General features: G+C 33.9%; 1 protein-coding gene and 2 pseudogenes across 1 annotated transcript; 2 read left to right on the forward strand and 1 right to left on the reverse strand.

Annotated features, from left to right (window-relative positions):
• Positions 1-3,397: 3,397 nt before the first annotated feature.
• Positions 3,398-5,807, forward strand: LOC120116335 (annotated as a pseudogene).
• A 1,287-nt stretch (positions 5,808-7,094) lies between these two features.
• LOC120116303 (NDR1/HIN1-like protein 12) lies at positions 7,095-7,789 on the forward strand. The gene has a single exon (XM_039136822.1). The coding sequence runs from the start codon at positions 7,157-7,159 to the stop codon at positions 7,787-7,789; it is 633 nt and encodes a 210-aa protein (XP_038992753.1). The 5' UTR covers positions 7,095-7,156.
• A 3,273-nt stretch (positions 7,790-11,062) lies between these two features.
• Positions 11,063-18,642, reverse strand: LOC120116360 (annotated as a pseudogene).
• Between the last annotated feature and the right edge of the window lie 2,261 nt (positions 18,643-20,903).

Here is a 20,903-nt window from a genome sequence, read left to right on the forward strand (position 1 = left end):
ACCATTTAGGTTAATATAGACAACAAGTAACATAAATCACATGTCTTAATATATATATACTTTACTTAAAATTATAATATTTTATATATCTTAACTTTTGAAAATACATTTTATTTTTGTCTTTAACTTTTTTACTATAATAATAAGTGGTTTGATTGAAGTATTTAAATAGTTGAGTTGTTTGATTGACAAAATCGAACATCGGTGGTTAAAATAAAATGGGGCAATAGTTGAGTGGTCAACTATGTAATTTACTCTTTTTAAACATGAAAATATTATTAGAATTACTTTCATAAAATTTATCTTATAGCTGGATTATAACTTTCATGGTTTTGGATTTATAAAAAAAAAAACCCACATTTAAAATTTTAAAGAAGATTGCAAGGTTAAAAATAATGAAGATTTGGTGATGGGTTTTTGGAAAGATATGTGTAATTTTGAATTAAGTAAAATACAAATTAATATTTTTCAATTTTGGTTGTTAAGGGTTTTTAATTTTTCAAAAGAATATTTGTTCAATAATAAATATTAGAAAAAATATTTTCAGTCCTTCAAAAGTGGTTTAATTATTTTAAAGACTTATAACTTGATTAATTTATCTTACATTTAATAAATGACATATGACATTATAAAGGTAGATCACATTTCTTAACATATCATATATTGATGTTATTAATTTCATAGACATATTAAGAGACATAATAAAATAAATGAGAGATTGAAAATTTTGAATGTCACATCCCGAATTTTAAGCTAAAAGTTTAGGCTAATTGATGCAAGTGTTGGCACTAAATAGAATAATGTAAAAGTTGTGGATTTATTAAATTTTATAAATATTAATAATATAGTGCCCAATTTATAAACAATCAGAAAAGCAAGGACATAGCATACTCACTGATTATTAGGGATCGATCGAGTAGGACAATCGTTCTATCTAAAAATTCTAGATTTTTATATATTTAATTTTTTTATATTTTCTCGAAAATCTATTTTTATCATTTTAAAATTTTATAAGTTTATCCTTTCTAGCATAAAATTCTGCATGTATTCGTATTGATTATGTCTACATTACTATTAGGCCAAGTACTATTGATCCTACATGCTTATTGATTTTGCTTAATTTATTGCTTTACATATCCATTGTTATTATTATAAATAAAAAATTGGCATGTAAAAAATGTTAAAGTTAGAGAGTTTGTTCCTTCAAATGTTTCCCTCTTTTTGTTGATGTTTTTAATTTTTATATTCTTATAACTTTTTTACACCTTCTTATACTTTTTTAATGTTAAAAGTATGTTTTTACTTTTATAAAATTCTAAATGTTATATCTTTTTTAAAAGTACTTTTTATGATTTTTATTTATAAATTTTTAATTTTTTGGCGTAATAATTTCATGTGTTTATATGATTGACCTATTTATTAATTAAAAAATAAAATTAATAAATAATATTAGAGATGATGTTAACGTGTCAACATAAGGAAATGCTATGTATTTATTGAATTTTTTATAAAATAATGTCATGTCAGCAGTTATCTTAAATTTTAATAGCGAGTGACCAAAATGAAATCAAAATATAATATTAGGTATGATTTAAAAAAATATTAGTAGTGACCAAAATAGAACAAAAATAATAGTCATGTACTAAATATTTAGTTTACCCTACATAAAAACTTCAAAAATGCTTTTTGTATGTTGTAAATTTAAGGTTTAAATTCACCGTTGCACCCTAAATATCGAGTTGCTCCCTTAAATATTTTCCAAATGTTTTATCTTCTAAAGTTTAAATCGTTACCTTATTTGCATCAAACTATTAACTCCGTTAATAGAGCCAGGGGTAAATTAGATATTTAGTCACTCAACTATTTCTATAATTCAATTTTAGTCACTTACATTTTTTTGTCACCCACCTATTTTTTTTTATCAAAATCACCACTAAAACAATTACACACCCGCTGTGCTTCCCCTTAAACCATTTGTAATATATACACGTGTTATTCGTCGGCTGGTAAAAAACCGGCAACGCGCCGTTATAGAGGTTAATGTCTGGTATTTTGGGGTTCTTGAAGAATCAAAGAGAGATCAAAACAAGCTTAAGTTTTCGATAAATAAAAATTTCCAAACCGCTGTTTTGAAGGAAACAAAAGAAAACTAGGATTGTTTCTAAGCAAACATGAAATGATCATTCAACTCAGTTGGTAGAAGAACCTTGAGGTCGTGGGATCGAGTCTCATGGAGTGCATTTTCATAATTCAGATGTCTCCTACAAAAATTACTCTCAACCTGGTGTTGGAGACAGTTTACTATCCTACTTCCCCTTACATATGAGAATAGGGTCAGTTATTATTTTTTTTGTTTCTAAGCAAACATGCCGCATGCATAGCTTAACGTAAGACGAACCGGAATCGAAGAGAATTTCCAGGGTGTGATGGGAGAGAACACCAGAGGATTGACTGAAAAAATGGTCATATCCGATAGTAGACTTTGCACTGTAAAGAGGTTCCGGAAGGTAATAGCGAGAAAGAGTGATTTCGGTAGGAGAGTCGAGAGGTTGACTCAGGTTTGCAACAAGTGCGACTACCTCGTCGGTTCGTCACCATCACTGCTTAGTTCTTACTTATATGTCAAGAGGAACGACTTACGTCATACAAATTCCCAAGGACCAAATCTATTGCGTCCCTACCCCGGAGAACGCGAGTCGATATGAGCACCTATCCAAACGGAAGGCTCGTCGTAGTACCTATCGCAGCTGCTGTAGCTGCTTGTTGATTACCATCATCCTCCTCCTCCTCCTCACCGCTGCCATTTCTGCCGCAGTTATTTACTTCGTTTTCAAGCCCGAGTCTCCAAATTACTCCGTCGAGAACGTTGTCATCAGGGAATTCAACCTTGACGTCACCATCGTCTCTCTCGCCTGAGTTCGACAATCGACATCACCGTTCGGGCACACAACCCCACCGATAAAATTGATATTTACTACAAGAAATGTAACTTTTACTACGAAGACATTAACCTCTGTAACTATGTGTTGTCGGCTTTTTACCAACCGATGAATAAGCGTGTGTATATATTATGAAATGGTTTAAGGGGAAGGACACCACGAGACATGTAATTGTTTTAGTTATGATTTTGTAAAATAATAATATTTGAAAAATCAAAATAAAATTATAAGAATAATAAAAATATCGAAATATTTAATTTATCATTGATATTTTTTATAGAGCTAATAGTTTAAAATAAATGAGATAATAATTAAAATTTTAAAAGATAAAATGTTTCAAAAAAATATTGTAGGGAATTACCGGCACAAACAACATATTTTAGAGATCAATAGTGCATTTAATCCTAAATTTAATTTGAAATTTTAAAATAAATTTACAACTTTCTATTAACAGGCGACAGCAAGGATCATTAGTTGCCGCCCCAATATCTCTTCGATTCGGATTCGACTGTTTGCAAACAAAGCAAAACAATATTCTTTCGAGAAGAAAAAACAGAGAATAAGAAAATGCAAGACCATTCCAGACCGGTAACTGGTTATCCGGTTCAGAACGTTAACGGCTGCGCTCCGCCACCGCCCCCATCTCGAGTACCGCCTACCCTTACGTTAACCCCAGCCCATACCCTTACTACCCAGCACCGCCACCCCAAAACCCACGTCCCACCTTCTTCCGCCGCCTCTTCGTCGCCTTCGCCGTACTCTTAATCATCTTCGGTACCATCCTTCTCATCTTCTGGCTCGTCCTCCGCCCCCACCTCCCGATTTCTCCATCCAATCCCTTTCACTTTCCAACTTCAACGCATCAACCAGCGCGTGAACGGCACGTGGAATGTCCGGTTCCAGGTCTCCAATCCCAACAAGAAGCTCTCCATCTACTACGGAGACATCGTTTCCTCTGTTTTCCACAAGGATGACTTCTTGACTGAGACAAGGATCGAGCCGTTCGTGCAGGGCACGCGCGAGGTGAACAGTGGAGGCGAGTTACTCCGTGGTGGATTCTTTCGTGGAAGGCAAGGTTGTCGACGCGATGAATGGAGAGAGGACACGTGTAGAGATCAAGTTCAATATCAAGGTGGTCGCCGACGTTGCGTTTCGATACGGTGGGTGGAGAGGACGGCGTAGGCTTCTTAGGGTTTGGTGTGACGATTTGGCGCTTTCTGGTTCCTCCGGGAAGATGACCGGTGGTTCAAAAAAATGCAGCGTTGATTGATTTACCGTGAGTATTGAGTTCAATTTCTTTCTTCGTTTTCTCTAATTTTGTCCTTATCATGCGCTAATTTAGGCAATTTCCAGGATTTCAGAATAATGGCAATGTCACTGAGAATATATTATTAGTCTTTATTTATTAAACTATCGAATTAATAGGTTCTTGGATGTTAATAATGGTTCCTCGTTGATTAGTTTTGATTTCCAATTCATTTTTTATAATCTTTTCGATCCAGAGTTGACTCTGAAGTTTACTTCGCAATTTGTTAGGTTATAATTGTAAAATCCATTCTTAACTCCATTGAAAATGATTGCAGCAGTGACATAATGTTGCCTTGTCAATTCATTTTTTAAAAGGAAAATTGATCCAAGTTTTACGCTTTTAGAAGTTTGAACCTTCAGCTATGCTTATGCTTTGAGAATGTTGAGTTTTGATCCAAGATATGATCGAACCGGTACTATCTAGCTAATTGTCATAACACTACTGGTATAATGTGCTATAAACGAGGGAAGAGCAGGCGGTGCTCGGCTGACTTTGTTCTGAACAAGAAATGTAGATAATAGCTATGGCAGTTGGCAGAAGTTTGTACTTTGTGTGAGGAACCATGTTGGTGGTGGACTGCTGGCCAACTCGATTATACCTGTAAACCTGTAGGCCTTAGTAAACGTCTGATACCGAGATTTGGCTGTTGAACTATTTCTTGGTAGTGATCTGGGAATTTTAGGATGAATGGTTATGGGAGGGGAGAGGACCTGAATTTGGGACATTTCGTTTACGATGAAGAGCGGTTCACCATGTTAGTTAGCTGTCATGGATTCATGTTGATCCTTTTAATCCCATGTTTTTGGCCTATTTGTTGAACCGATTTCCATATAGTTTGCCACTTGGTGGATTCAAAGCTCCTCTTTTTTGTTAGTGGATTGGAAACTGAACTGGAAGTCATATGTAAATCTCATACTTGATCACTGGCTTCAAAAGTTATTTTTGCGATTTTCACATTCCAAGAATGTTGTCTTGTAGTCTAATCGTTATATGCTTTTGCAGTTCTTCTATGGGTTGTTAGCTTTGTGCATACTCAGTCGTTCTAGTTACCTAGTTTCTAATCTTCTATAGACAATTAAATCTTCCCCCATGAGTAATGTTTGAAACAGCTTTATACATCTATGCTCCGTTTTTCAATTGTAGTTAGGTTTGGAGCGTACTGTTTTGGATTGTGTTCCTTTTCCACTCTTTGGTTACATTTGGTATTAATGAACATTTAGCTCACTCTTGATTCTAGTTTTTCTTAGTGACTAGGAATCTAAATCAAATTTCACCAGTAATTTGGTTCATGGAACTTAACATGTGAGGGTGATGGCGAATGTCTCTTTGTCCAGTGACGGACGTATGATTTTATGTTAGGGAGACGAAAACAGATTATCAATAGAAGTTTTCTTTACATATCAGTAATGGCATATGCCATTGTTTTCTGGTATTGTGTCCTTTGTGCACTGAATATCTTTCAGCTTCTGATTTTGCAGGTGTGGATGGCTCACTACTAAGAAGCCCTATTGCACATGCATTCCATTCGCTGCATGTATGGTTAAAAGGTAATATGACAAGAGAAGGAGAATGAAGAAATAATTAGAAATGAACAAATTTTTTGAGTAGTTTTGGCAAATGTTAATTTGCCCCCAACAATCTCCATACTTTTCTTAAATCATGTGTTACATATGAATGTAAATTTTATGGTGCTCTTTTAGGAAGCTATATATTAGGGTCTAGACTTAATAATATACTGATTTGCTATTATTATTATTATTATTATTATTATTATTATTATTACAAATCTAGTCCTCAAAAACTAGAGGATTTATTAATTTAATTCCTAGGAATTTTAAGACTTTGCAAGTTGTATTTATTTTCTTTTCGTTTCCTTGTCAAAACAATTTATATTCTTTTCCCTTAGGGGTATGCATCTATTAGTTTTGGTTTTCACATACTCCAAATAGATTATACCATCAAATTGAATTGATTTTATTGTTAAAATTGAAATATTCGATTTTGGTGTTTTTCGGTTTATTTTTGCTTTTTATGATTTATTTATAAATTAAAACCGTGAGTGGTGGGAGGGAATTCGAATTTTTATTTTATTTTAATCCTATGGGGCATAAATTAATAAAATAATTATAAAAAAGGTTACATCTTATAAAAATAATAATAAACAAATCAGAGTGATTAAAATAAGAGTAATTTAAAAGATGAGCGATTGAATTGAAAAATTTTAAACGTTAGTGATCAAAATAAGAGTAAGGAGATAATCGAGTGATAAATAGTGTAATTTACCCTTTTTAAAATAAAATTTGTTTAGTTAAATTTTTTATTTTTTAACATAAGTACTAGAAGACATCAGTCCAATATATGGACATATACATCGTTTAACATCACCTATTAAAAAAGGGAAAAACATCACTTGTTTTGACATTGATTTTCTTAAATAACTTTATATCTACATCTTTTATCATTTTATTATATACATTTCTAAACCAAATTTTCATTTTTTTATAATATATGTTCTACACTAACATATTAAGATATGATAAATTTAAGTCAAATAAGTTGTTAATTAAATGCTTAATCCATTTTTTTATTCCAGAAGGACATATAATTTTGTGTTTGGGAGTAAAATTTAAATTTTAGGATCAGACGAATTTATAAAATTCTAAAGACTAAACGGATTTTTTTAATAAAAAATATAAAAATAAATTAAATTTAATATTAAATTTTCAATGAGTACTGCTCCCACCCATCCGTTTGATCCATCTATCCTTCTACTATAATACACGACTTTATATGTCTTCCCGTTCTTTTCTCTTAGAGCTAAATCTCCCCCATCTTTTAATCTTTGCCATCTCCACCACCTAAACCAACCTCCGCCCAAAGCAACACCGCAGCTGAGCCACCTAAAACCATGACCGCCGAGTACTGCAGCCACCACAACAACGGAAACCAGCTAATGAAGGGCGTATCGATCGCCATTGTAGGGTTCCTCATACTTAGCGGCATAGTAATCCTGCTAGTATGGGCAATTCTTCATCCTTCCAAGCCCAGCTTCCTCCTCCAAGACGTCACCATCTACGGTTTCAACCTTACAGCCCCAAACTTGCTCACTTCAAACCTGCAAATCACACTAGCTTCAAGAAACCCTAACAAAAGGATCGGCATTTACTACCAAAAGCTCGATGTCTTCGGGTCGTATCATAACCAGAAGATAACTTTACCCACATTGCTTCCGAGAACCTACCAGGGCCATCGAGATATCACCATCTGGTCGCCGGTTTTGTACGGCGACGCCGTGCCGGTGGCTCCGTTTCTTGAGGCAGCGTTGACCGGAGACATGAACGGTGGTGGGTTGGTGATGCTGGACATCAAGGTTTTCGGGAAAGTAAAATGGAAAGTCGGGTCTTGGATTTCGGGTCGGTATCAAATTAACGTCCATTGTCCTGCTTATATTTCGTTTACTGAACGAATCATGGGGTTCCAAGTTGGTTCTTCCATGAACTATCATCTTTTGCAAACTTGCAAAGTTGATATTTCTCGTTAACTAATTTCTTTGTTTTTTGGCTTATAGGAGGAATAAGTACTTAAAAGTATATTATTTTTTCTTTTAAGCATCTAATTTTTTTATTTATCAAAATAAGTATCTAAAATTATTTTTAGTCAAATAGGTACTTAAAGTATTCAAATTTATTTATCTAAATACCTAAAGTATTTTTTAAATAATGACACGCGTCAACTTTTTTAGAACTTTGATGAAAAAATTGAATACTTTAAGTACCTATTTTGTCTAAAAAGATAACTTTAAACATTTACTTTGATAAAAAAAATACTTTAGATATTTAGATTAAAAAAAAAGATGATATATTAGGTACTTGTTTGTAACATAAGTTCCCCCCCCCCTTCTTTCTTGATGTCTCATTTGTTGTCAAATTCTAGATTTGCTAGTTAGAAAGTTGAATGTTGTTGGAAACTGCAGACTGATCAGCTGTGTTCTTCAATCTAGTGATTTTCTTTTTTTACATTGAAAATGGGGAAATTTATTGCGTATTGCATAATTTTGGATCATGTTCCATGGTAGCAGGACAATGAGTAATTCAAGTCACGTTCTCTAAGTTCAAATAAGAGTAAACATGGGTTAAGTCAAGTTTTATTTTTATTTTATTTTTACATTGGCATTATTAAATGAAATAGGTCCTTAACTTTTTAATCAACTTTCATTGGTTAGGGTTTTTATAATAGGAAAAGTTGCGTTTTGCAGATCCTAGAAAAGGGTGGTCAACTCTCACGTTCTTATGTATCTTTGGAATTATATGTTGTTTGAAATAGTGATTGTTGGACCAAGTAGTCTTTACTGCAAGTAGTTGGATCTTCTGACCACTAACTTCATGTAACATACGTAATTAAGTAATGAAATGGTGGTATGAATACCATAGTGAAAGCAAAAGAAAAGAAAACAAAAAGGTCCATGAACGTCAAAGACCTAGGTTTTGTTTTCTTTAATAGTTAAAGACCTGAGTTTTTTTTTTAAATAGTGAAAGACCAAAGTTATAACTAGAAACCAATACAATGCCGTCATCGCTATCATTTTCATTTCCGGGAACGATACGTGCAGGAACCTAGTTTTTAATTTTTTTGGGAAAATGAAACATAATATTTTAGGGTATATTTGGATCACATAATGTAAAATACCTTAAGAATCTGATTGCATATTGCTAAAGAAAGATCTGATTACGTAAAATGTTATATTATTTTTTTTATTTTTTATTTTTGTTAATACAGAACCAGCTAGAAATTAACTAGACTCCATGATATCTTTCTGCAGAACAGCGTGAATGGCCTCTAGCGATTGTGTGAGTTGTATAACTCCCATATCAGCACCACGGCTCAGGGCAGCCAAGAAATCAACAGCAACATTCTACTCACGGCGGACATGTCGAATTACCGTCTCCCAAACTCATAATCCCTTGGCCTTTCATCTCCATGTACATCTCATTTATTCTTATGGTTCTAGCCCTAAATCTCATAGTAAAGAGGAAATAGAAAAACTATACTCTCTTATCTCTCTTCTTCTTACTTCTAAATTCTATAGTTTAGAGGAATAATTCTTCATTCAAAGGTTTAGAGGAAAAGATAGAAAGATTAACGAAAGATATTGATTAACTAGTTCATTTATGATTATATTATTCTTTCAATTATTTTTATTTTCTAAAGATTTGCGGTAGAGCGACTTCACTTTATCTACATCGATTTACTTATCGCATCACATATATGTATCCATCTATACGCCCTTTACGTGTGACATATTCTGTCATTTAATAGGTTTAGGGTTGTTATGTTTGATCTCCAACAGAGAAGTTACCGGTTGTTATGTTGCATGCCACATGCCGATTATTAAGTTGACGGTTCCTTTTCAAATTCTTCTTGTTTCAACGTGATGATTAGCTAAACAATGTCCTAAATTAAATCCATTAGTGTTTAACATACAATGTACAATTATTAGTACCATAACTTGCATAACATCAATTCAAAACTAACTACCAAATATAACAGCTAAATCCAAACCAAAAATTAGATCCATGGGATTGAGAATGGGGACTAAATTGAAAGAATTATCCTATAATAAATTTCTACAATATTAGATTCAAATTAATCAATCAAAATCTACTTTTAACTGTCCGATACGGCAATAAAAACCTAAAATATTAATAATGAGTTGGATCATAGGTCAGTATTATCAATTAACAAACATAACTCTTCCTTTCCAACATACGCTGCTGGAGTTTCAATCTCTGGGTTTTCCCGATATCTTCGTAAAAAATGAAGTCATGAAACACGTAAATATCCTTTTCTTCCTTCAATACCAAAACTTTTCCTACTTGACTTCAACTCAAACTTCATCAAACCAAGGTTTTAAAGCCTCAGAATCAAAGCTATCGAAGATAAAAGTGAAGAAATTGAAACCCGATCTTCATCTGTAGATTAAGTGACAAAGAAGTATGGTCTTGAAGCTGGGCTATGAAGGTACCTACATTTCTCTTTTCTTAATTACTATTGTATATCTTTCTTTTCTTTCTCCTCTTGGTGTTATTGGGTTTGATGAGAAGCTAACTTTGTGCCTATGATTTCATCTATTTTTGTAATAATCTTAAAATATTCAGTTCCAAGGATGAAGGTCAAGAAAAGAAATCCAAGGGGCGAAGGAGCATACTTGGCAACCTCTATTAGCCTTTCTTTGATCTCCTTCTCCCTTTGTTATGAACTACTTACTGCAGACATTGATGTTCACGCTTTGCTTCAAAAGGTAAAAATAAAACCAACAAAATAATTAAAACACACTAGCATACACAGTTACACACACACACACACACATATGATACAAAATTTCCCTTATATGCTTCCATTTCATAATTAGTGACTAAAGGTGGAATCTGAGTACTAACCATTAGATGAAACTTTGAATTCCAGGTGAGAATCTCAACCGATGCAATCAGGGAGAAAGTCGGACCTTTGCATTGGCATATGCTGCACAAAATGCATCTCCTATATCGTTTCCTTTCTCTGACTCCCATTGTTCCTAATTGGATAGGGAAGAAGGTTGAAAAAAGATAAATCTTTGGGGCATTTCCATGTCCAATTCCCTGTTTCACATCTAATTTCTATGTACAACATTTTTGGTGTTTCCTGCAGAGATTACAGTTTCCCTTGCAGCTCCAAAACGATTGTTTCAATGTGTTTGCAATGGGTTAACTGCAACACTACCATTGTTTTGTTGCAAATCGCATATAAAATCTAGTTCATGAAAGCTTCTGAAAAACAGACATGGCATGCAAGTCACAGACCATTATTTCATAAAAAAATCTCAATACAGTAAAAGCAAGGTACATCAGATCATTTGTTTGCCATCACAAAATGTCTATATGACCCTACGGAAGTGAATCTAATGACAAATTGTAGTTGATGCAAGAAAAGCAAAAGAGAGGGAACAATATACAGCGATTAACTCGGATAAAAATGTGACCTTATATACTACAAGATCACGTTGGATCATTGTATTACTTACTGTACAGTGATTGAGCTACCAACTTCCTATTCTTTAGTTCCTCAGAATTTTTGAAGAAGCATTAAGTACCCAACTTTTGAGAACCGTTACGGCAGTCTGCAGAGAATGAAGAATGTTCTGAACAAAAAGAATAGGCCAATTAATCTTCAGTTTCACACATTCAAATGTCTTTTACCTTCCAGTGAAGAAGGATTTTCAGCTGCATTTGAGGGAGGCGATTGAGGACCCGGTGTGCTAACAGCAGCCATGCCAAAGTCCTCATGAAGTGTATAAAACTCGTTCCAGTCAACCCCAGCTATAATCAAAACAGTCATGAAACGCAAAATAATAAGCAAGAGAAAATAATTAACTTTATTCAAGGACATCTCAGCAGAGGATACGTTCAGTCCGCCATATCAATGATGCTAACACCAGGATCTGATAAAAGCCAATAATCAGCATCACTCTGCAAAAGAAATCAGGAAATTAGTCATTACGATTTATCAGAAGTGCATAAAAATTAACTTCATCATATGAGTATTTTGAAATGGTTATTCCAGCTGAAGAATTGCAGCAATATGTTATCCGAAGGAAACCCATCTGAACAATCAACACGCTCATACATTTAAGATTCACAGACCATACTACTGTTGTCTGAAAGCTTTTTATTTTCTCAGAGAAGCACTATCAATATGGTACAAGAGTAGAACTTACATCAACCTCTGAGGGAACAATCTTCATGATCCCTCACAAAGTCCTGTGAGGCAATAATATCTGAGCACATTCTATTAGCATCATGACCCTGCATGTCAACCTCCTTCCCTCTGCTTTCCTCTGTTACCTTATTTGTTGCTGAGTTCTCATTCAAGTCTGAAGCTGACGGAAAATTTGGAGGTGGATCTACACCTTGTATCTCTTCAATTTTTTCTCAAATTGACTACAGTATCAGAAAGGTAAAAGTTGAAGTTGACCATTTTAATAACAGGTGGACATGTATCTTTAGCACAAAAGATTTTGCCATTCTATAATAAAAAATAAATTTACATGCAAGTCTACAAACTTTTAACCAGCAAGAAGCAGCAGTACCTGACGAGGTAGACATCTATAGGACCCATTGAGCTTCTAAGGACAATCCTATATCTCCTCTGGGTGTAGTCAACAGCCTGTTAAATAAATAAAAATTTGCAAATGTGATTGAACATTAAAACATGAACCAAAAGTTAGTTCTTCAAACCTTTGAGCGTACTCATCAGGATCTGGAACTTCCAGATGGTTCCATGTGGAGCTTTTATAGCTATCAGCGTTACATTCTAAACAAGGCAATAGAACATTTAGTTAACAGCAGAAAGTGGGATGCTTCCCAAGCATTACAATACCATGTGACCCTACCAATTAGCAACTCAGACATATAGTACAACATTTGATCAATTAACAAACCTGGAAACAAGGTAAGCTCTTAATATCTTCTCCGGTCACGAAAAGCCACCTGAGATGGAAATGTTGAAATGATTTAAGTTATTCAGCTAAAATTGAGTAAAAGCAAAAATATCGAGTGGATAAATGAAGATTTACTTTTGGTTGTTTTCATCTTCACTTAGGTCCCTCAATCTTTCTTGCAATTCTCTGTATAATATAGAAACCTCAGCAACAATGCAGGAAGTGAAATTAATTAGCTGAGTTACAATAGCAGAGACTATAATAGCTTAACCTTATTTTTCATCTAATCTGCGCTCCTCAATAGAGAGATTGTCGATATCCGCCTGCAGGAGAGTTGCCATGAAGAAGTTTCCATTACAAAACTTAGATGGTGATAAACAGAGTGTTTGATCCAAAAACTTCAAGTGTAATTATCAATGATAAATATCCATGAAGATCGCCTGCAGTGGACCATTCAAATAAAAGACTAGTGCTAACTTTCAAGCTAAAATTAGAGGCCAAGAAAGACAAACAGAAAGGTGGAAAACTGCTAATGAGAAGTAGCGCCAAAGATTCATGGCTTCTGAAAGAAGTCTGTTTGAAATAAAAGCTGGAAAGAACATTCCAAGCAGTCTAATCCAGAAGGTTGAGGCATTGATAGACCCCAAGTTATAAAGCACACTGATATTATCTTTCAGCTGAAAAGAAATCTGATACCTTGAGATGGAAATAGAAGAAATGTTGCAGTAGACAAAAGGAGCAACGAAGCAACCAAAGAGCAGCAAAAAAGAAACTAGCTCATGAGCATGACTCTAAAGAAGAAGCTAAAATTGGACTAATTTTCAAGTAAACACAAACCAAATAATAAAACATACAGCTGAAACCTAAATCATCCAAGAATCTGCTCTTCAATTAACAATTTGTCTACAATTGCATGAATACCCTGTAAAGTAGCAACATTCTCATCAACCTCCCCTGGCCTTGAGATGTCAAGCCCCTGTAATATTTAAAAGAAGAATGTTTTCTTAATTAGAAAAGTGGTCCATGCCAACAAAGTTTAGAGAAAATAAGTTTTGGGTCATACTTCCACTGAATTCTGTTCTTAAGTTTCTTTTCAATGAGACCAATTCCTTCAAGTACATTGGTAATGTCATATATCCTCCTCTTTTGAACCTATTGGAACAGAAAACAATCAAGAAATTAAACTGTATGACCTGATTGTTTGAACAAACAATGAAAAAGTTACCTCCAGTGTATCAGCAGCCTTTTTAGATCAAGAATACCGTCTTCAGCTTGTTTAATTAAATTGATTAACTTCTTGTCAAAGCCCTGAGTTAAATTTGAAGGACATTGAGTCAGCCTTACAATTCACTCAATCAATTCCATAACAGTGTGAAACAATGGCAACAATAACTTGGCCAATTAACTTCATTAGCATCACTTGAAATAAAACATCAAACAAAGTACATAAAGAGACAAAAGGAAAGAGAACCACTAAGGAGCTGTCATAGCGACAGGAACCTGCAGGCGTGAGATTATTGCCAGGAGAACCTGCAAATTTAGAAAAAGTTCTCATCATATATCTACTTTTAGTCCAAGATTCAGTAGACTAGCCAAAAATACAAGGATTTTGCAAGTAAAACTTGTGGATCTACAATACTGGTTATTGAAGAGATACAAAGAAGAATCACAGACATTATCTTAGTCATATACCTGGTGAGCAATACTACTCACCAAGATTTGAAGCAGGAGTTTGAGGACCAGGTTACTGCTTTTGTTAGTCTTGATGCTTTTGAGCCTTTCCCCCTTTTCCTGATACAGGTGTCTGGAGGGGACTGCTAACCAATTCAGTGCTTCCTGGAGGCATTGCCCACTCACTAGACTCAACTTCTCGATCTGCTACATAACTCTTCCTCTTTAACTGATACACAATATTTGTTTTCAAATTGCAATTAGAATCACGGGGCAAATATAATTAGGCACAAAATGAATTAAGAGGTCCTCCATTGAAAAATAGCTATCATTGGATGATAAGTTGGGTGGAAAATATGATGTTTACAAGAAGCGGAACCATCCACCTAGAAAGAAATCCTGATAATTTACATTCGATGACATCCTTTTCCCACAACTGACATTGTCAAATTAGAACCTTAGAAGCCTTACTACATAAAAGAGAGAAGAGAACAGGGGAAAAAGTGTAAATTTAAATGAGTAGGACTTTTCTGTTACCCAACTTTTAACAAAATCTCAGCATTTGTATGTGAAATGGCAACCACCTAAATTCTACAGAATGTCATGATGACTAAATTGTTCATAACAAAAACAGCAGCAAACTGAAACTATAGTGATCATGTAAACTTCAGAGCACAATCACCACTAGAAAAAAAAAAACCAGTGCCTCTTAAGGAGCACCAAGGATGAAAACTGAATTGCAAGTGGACTGAGTGATATAACCATGTTGTCTTTTCAACTTATTAACAATGACAGATTATTCTTTTCTTTCTTTTTTCATTGGATCTTGTTAACTGAAATTTAGGAGGATAGTAAATCTATGTTTTTATAAGATAATCTCCATCAACATCCTCAAAAGGACACTAGTTTTAGCTTAATGACATCTTATCCTTTTGCTATCCAAGTTTCCTTAAAAATCAGCTGAAATCCTGATCCAATCTAAATAATGGTCTTGACAGTCAACAGAATTACTATGCACTTTTTGAAGCTCAGGCTATTAAATTTCTTCAAGGCTTGTGTTATGTTGGTAGCTTTCTACTAGAGTTTTACCCTTCAGACAAAAAAGGGGGCGATTCTTAAAATTGTATATGCCTATAAGTCTTTAACATTTAGATTAGTCAATTAAGCATTATACAGTTGTATGTCTCTCCAGATTATTCTTTAGAGGATAATTTTTTTCCCAGCAACACTATTCTAATATTTTTTGTAAAGTTGCAACCAAATGATGGTTTCAGCATCTTAAAAGCTATTATTAGATATTCAATAAATCAACAGAAACTTGAGAGGCTCTAAATTATATTGATAAACATTAAATACTTATATGAGCATGTACTAACAATAATTTCTTCACGTGTGAACTTAAGATTACCAAAAAGTTTACAAGAGAACAAGTAAAAGTTCATCCCTTTATAAGGCTGTGAAGCAATAATTCTTGAGAGAAAGCAAGATCAAAACGTCCATCCCTTTATAAAGTTATGATAAGTAATAATTCTTAAAAGAAAGCACCATTGCAGTGTTCATCTCTATGATCAAAGGTGTCCGTTCCTTTTAGAATAAGTAATAATCCAAGAAAGCATGCAAGATCAAAGTGTTCAAAGTGAGGGATTCATATAACTTGCTTCAACCATGATCCTTTGTCTGTAAACAAACTGTACTCTCACTGAATCAAATTTGCAGCTTGCTACATCTTTACAGATCCCATCAGCTTCACTAGGTCTGCCAAACTTCAATTAAACAGAGAAGCATCATCTCCGAATTTGGAAGGTTTTTCTAACCCCATCATTTATGAGAATGTATGACATGACAAACAAAGCCGCAGCAGAATGCAAAGGAAATAATGGCAAACTGCTTCTTTCTGATGTGAAGAAGCAAACCAGTGAAAGAACTTAATGCATGCATTGAAACATACCATCATACCACTAGGAATACTACAGCCCTTTCCACGCTATAAAGCTTTCCTACAAAAACTAATGCAGAAAAAACTAGATAACAAGTTACTTAGTATCCCAAAATTGGTAGCATTGACAACTCTTTATCTTGCTATCTCAAGCTTGAACAGTGTATTGAAATCCATGTTACTGGATCACCTGCTTCTTATACTCCAGAACATCAGGTAACCTCACCCATCTGTTAGGAAGCCACGCACTTAATATCCATTAACTACTTGGAATGACTTTCTGCCTTGTGATTATCATAGTGTATTCCACAAGCATTTGTGTTTATTTGTTTTCTAAATTATGTTTCCAACCATTCATTATTCATAACCAATCAACTTGTTTAAAATAAGCAATGAGAAGAGCTTGATTGCAATGATAATGACAAACATCCTTGCTCAACTGACTTCTCTACCTAGTTAATTTTCATCTTACCTATTATGCTTGTCCAAACACATTCATATAATGGAACCCTTTTCTTTCTACAAGCCACAGCCAAAACCCCTCTATAATTCCATAACTTTCCTGCATGGTGCAACCATCAAATAAGGAGGTTTTATTCCTCGATCAGCCTAAATACATGATTTGAGTGGAAAAAGTGACACATGAAAGATAAGCTTTCTCTGCTCATCATATTTACAATATTTCTACTCATATGTAGATAGAAGATTATTTTTCCAGAACCTCAAAATCATTCATCTTGGTAGTAGTAATCAGCTTTTTGATGCATCCGACACGTTAGTTATGGAAAATTCTTCTTCTTCTTGATACTTCGGTACTTCCCATCACATGGACATTTCAGCAACACCCACATTGCTTTTCTCATAAATGTCAAAACCTTTACATCGCATCTCACTCGCAAATTTGAAACAACAATTGTAAAAGAAAAATGCTGCTCAAACATAGTTAGTAAACTTAGAAAATAAGGTAAAGCACAATTATACAAAAAGGGTCAAACTTAAAGAGCTTAAACGTGAGTCTAACATTCTATTATTTTAACAAATGATCCTCAACAGTATTAAAATTTAACAAAATAGAAACACAGATGAAATAATCAAAAGATAAAGTGGGCTGTCTGTCCTAGCCAAAGCAGCAAGTAAGCTGCATAACATACTGCACAAAATGTTGCACTTAATTTGTATTGTTGCAAGCATCATGACAGCATCCAGGAGCCTGAAGGCAATCATCATAATTCTAATTACAAAATCCCAGATAACCCTGGGCATAGACTTGAACATCCGCTTTAGAATAGAAGCTGGTGTTCTAGCCTGTTTTTTCTCTTGCTTTCTTTGTCTTGTTTGCTTTTAGCAATAATTTTTCTGGCACTGTGTTTCTTTTTTTCGGATTAATAAAATATTTACCCAAATCAAACCTAACACCAAATAGGGCAATAATTAACCAATTTCACCAAAACCCGTGAAAATTCTCAACTATAAATCCAAAGAGGGAAAAAAAACCTATCAAACCTCAAAGGAAAACAAGTTAAACCGCAATTACTCTCGCAGCAACTAAAACCCAAAATTCATAAAATCCACCCACCACGTCAAATTCAAATCAATCTGAACTAAATCTTACAAACAACGCAATAATATAAAAAACTGAAATTAACAGGCTTGAAACAGATGCAATTTCACCAAAACCCGTGAAAATTCTCAACTATAAATCCAAGAGGAAAAAAACCTATCAAACTCAAAGGAAAACAAAGTTAAACCGCAATTACTCTCGCAGCAACTAAAACCCAAAATTCATAAAATCCACCCACCACGTCAAATTCAAATCAGATCTGAACTAATCTTACAACAACGCAATAATATAAAAACTGAAATTAACAGGCTTGAAACAGATGAGGAAAAAGAACTTACGGGAGACTTAACAACGATGGCTTCAGCTTCTTGATCGGCAACACGGCAAGGCTCGGTTGAAGCAAAACGGTGATAGGCGCATCCAGGAGCCATAAACGACGGCTTCGTAGAGAAAGGTAGTTGTCGTTTTAACGGCGGTCGATTTTGCTTCTGCTGCTGCATGGATTGCTTTAACTGCTCCGGAGTTTGAGAATCCGACATCACATAAGACTTAAAATTAAATCAAAATAAAATGAAAAATGCTTTGGATTTTTCTTAAGAAGAAATTAAACTAAAACTTTTGGATTTTCTTAGGCTTGTTTTAAGATCTAGTGTTTGGGAAGAAGGAAAATTGAAAAAAGCGGGAGAGAGAAAGTGAGCCGAAACGAGAGAGAAAAAAAATGGAGGGAGAGAATTCTCGATCGGATATAGACGTGGAGGACCCTTTTGGTTAAATTTTATTTAACGATATAATAATGTAAAAATAAATTTACGCTTAAAAAGGAATATTATCTTATTTTTTTTTTAGAAATCCCGCCAATTTAAGGAAAGACAAAATCTCATTTATAATAACTTGTTTTCTTTTTCCTATTTTAATTATAATTTAGATTTTTTATAAATGTAGATGACCATAAGTGATATTGTTTGTTATAAAGACTCTCAATTATTTAAAAATAAATATTTAAATATCTTATAATAATATTTAAATATCATTTAATCAATGTATAATTTAGATTTTTTACTGTAATTTTCTTTTAAACAGCAAGTTTCTTTTTTTAAAAAAAAAGTGAGGTTTTTAGTGACGTGGGATTGGGTGGGTATTCAAGGGAATTGTATATTAGAATTTCCTTAAATAGAAATAGAAAGTAAACCAGAAATAAGAAATGAGGTTCGAATCGGCAATTCGCGCCTTTTGTTAGAGTAATAAATTGGCGATTGTTTGGCGCGCATTTCTCACACCAAACACAACCTTATCTGTCATTTCCCGAGATTACGCGCCACTTTGTTGGGGCATGTTTGGTTGGCTTATTCACATTGGGCTGAATTTTGGGTTTGGATTTCTATTCAAAACTAACGTTTATTTAAAGGCCGAATTGTATCTCGGAAAAAAGTCTATTAAATTACTATTTATTTATATTTTATATTCTAGATTCATAATTATCCTTCTTGATAATTTTTTTTTATGTAAAAAATCTTTGTTGGGTGACTCACCCATCAAAAGTTAGGTGTACGATACAAGTCGATCTGAATTAGTCAGAACAAAGCTTTAAGAACCAAAAGAATAACAACAAAAAATAATATTAGTATGAATTTGTCATATCTTTAATATTTATAAATATTAAAATTAATAATATAAATAAAAAATTATAACATAACATTATTATAAATAAATAATTTATACGTTTGATTATCCTATAGATTTAGTCGTTTGAGGTAGTTATTTTTAAAGGAATATTAAAGAAAAATTTATTATTATAGTTTAATTTTAAAGAAAATCGGAGGATTGATTTATTGAGAACATGATATTTTTTGGGTGTAGCAGATATCATATTCGTATTTAATAGGTTAAAAAGGAGTTGATAGTAAATTTTATGGTCTAACTAACAGTCATCAGTATCAACTAGAGGTGATCGATGACGATAACGATGAGTTGCGGTTGACGACTGTAGGCTTTGGTCATATTCAGGGTCAATTTGATATTTATTCAAATTTTAAGGGTTAAATTGATATTTTGCCTAAAATTTAGGGTCAAATTAATATTTTATCTAAACTATAAGAGCCAACTTAAAAATTAATCTTCTTTAACTAATATGGCATGCCATCAAATTAACATGAGCTAACGGTTCAGTAACCAAAATATAATAACCAATAATGCAATCGATCAAGTTTAATAGATCGATGATATAAATAACTAAAACATAACAATTTTGAATTTTATGAACAAAAATGTACCAATATTAAAAAGAAAGTGACCAATCCGATAATTAATTCTATCAATTTTTAACGATCTAAAAAGCTAGTTTTAAAATTCAAGGTTGTTGCCAAAGCTGGAATTTGGTTTCAATCATATGTTAAATATAAACTCTTTAAGAACTAAACTCCTAATTCATCGTACAAGCAATGCATACTGACGCTACATAATTCCCCATCTCAGCTCAATGGATGGAAAGCTTTATTGGCAGAAGCTGAAGAAGAAACAGAGATAAAGCAAGAAAGAAAAGAAGAAGATGAATTTACAGTAGCAAACATGTCAATAAAAGCTCCCACTATAAACCCGTGGTTCATCTTTCTGTTCATCTTCAAGTACCATCCCAATAACTCCTCCAGATGCTGCTGTTCCTTGAGTTCACAAGCCTCCACTATCTCTTCCATTGGAACTCTAAAATCCATGTAAGGATCCACCGTCTCTAACGCCAATGCCACACAGTCCTTGAAAGGGAACCTGGCTGCCTCCAGTATCGAACCCGTGTTACCGGGCTCGAAGAACAGTCGGTTCGATCGGAGCGCCTCGACAGCCATATTGAGAGCTCTCCGGAATCTTTAGGCACTGTGAAACAATGTTGACTGAGACCAAGAGGTTGAGTGTTCAGGGTTTTGGGCTTGGAAATGGCTTTCAAGTGATTGAAAAGCGATAGTTTCCAAGGCCCTTTGGTTTTGGACTTCTTGCAGATGCCAGGAAATTTCATGTTTCATCTC

This window comes from Hibiscus syriacus, unplaced genomic scaffold, assembly GCF_006381635.1.
Source record: "Hibiscus syriacus cultivar Baekdansim isolate YM2019G1 unplaced genomic scaffold, ASM638163v2 tig00110293_pilon, whole genome shotgun sequence".
Lineage (NCBI taxonomy): Eukaryota > Viridiplantae > Streptophyta > Magnoliopsida > Malvales > Malvaceae > Hibiscus > Hibiscus syriacus.

Excerpts from the sequence above, each read along its gene's own strand:
- LOC120116303 (XM_039136822.1), top strand. The coding sequence starts at position 7,157 with ATGACCGCCGAGTACTGCAGCCACCACAACAACGGAAACCAGCTAATG.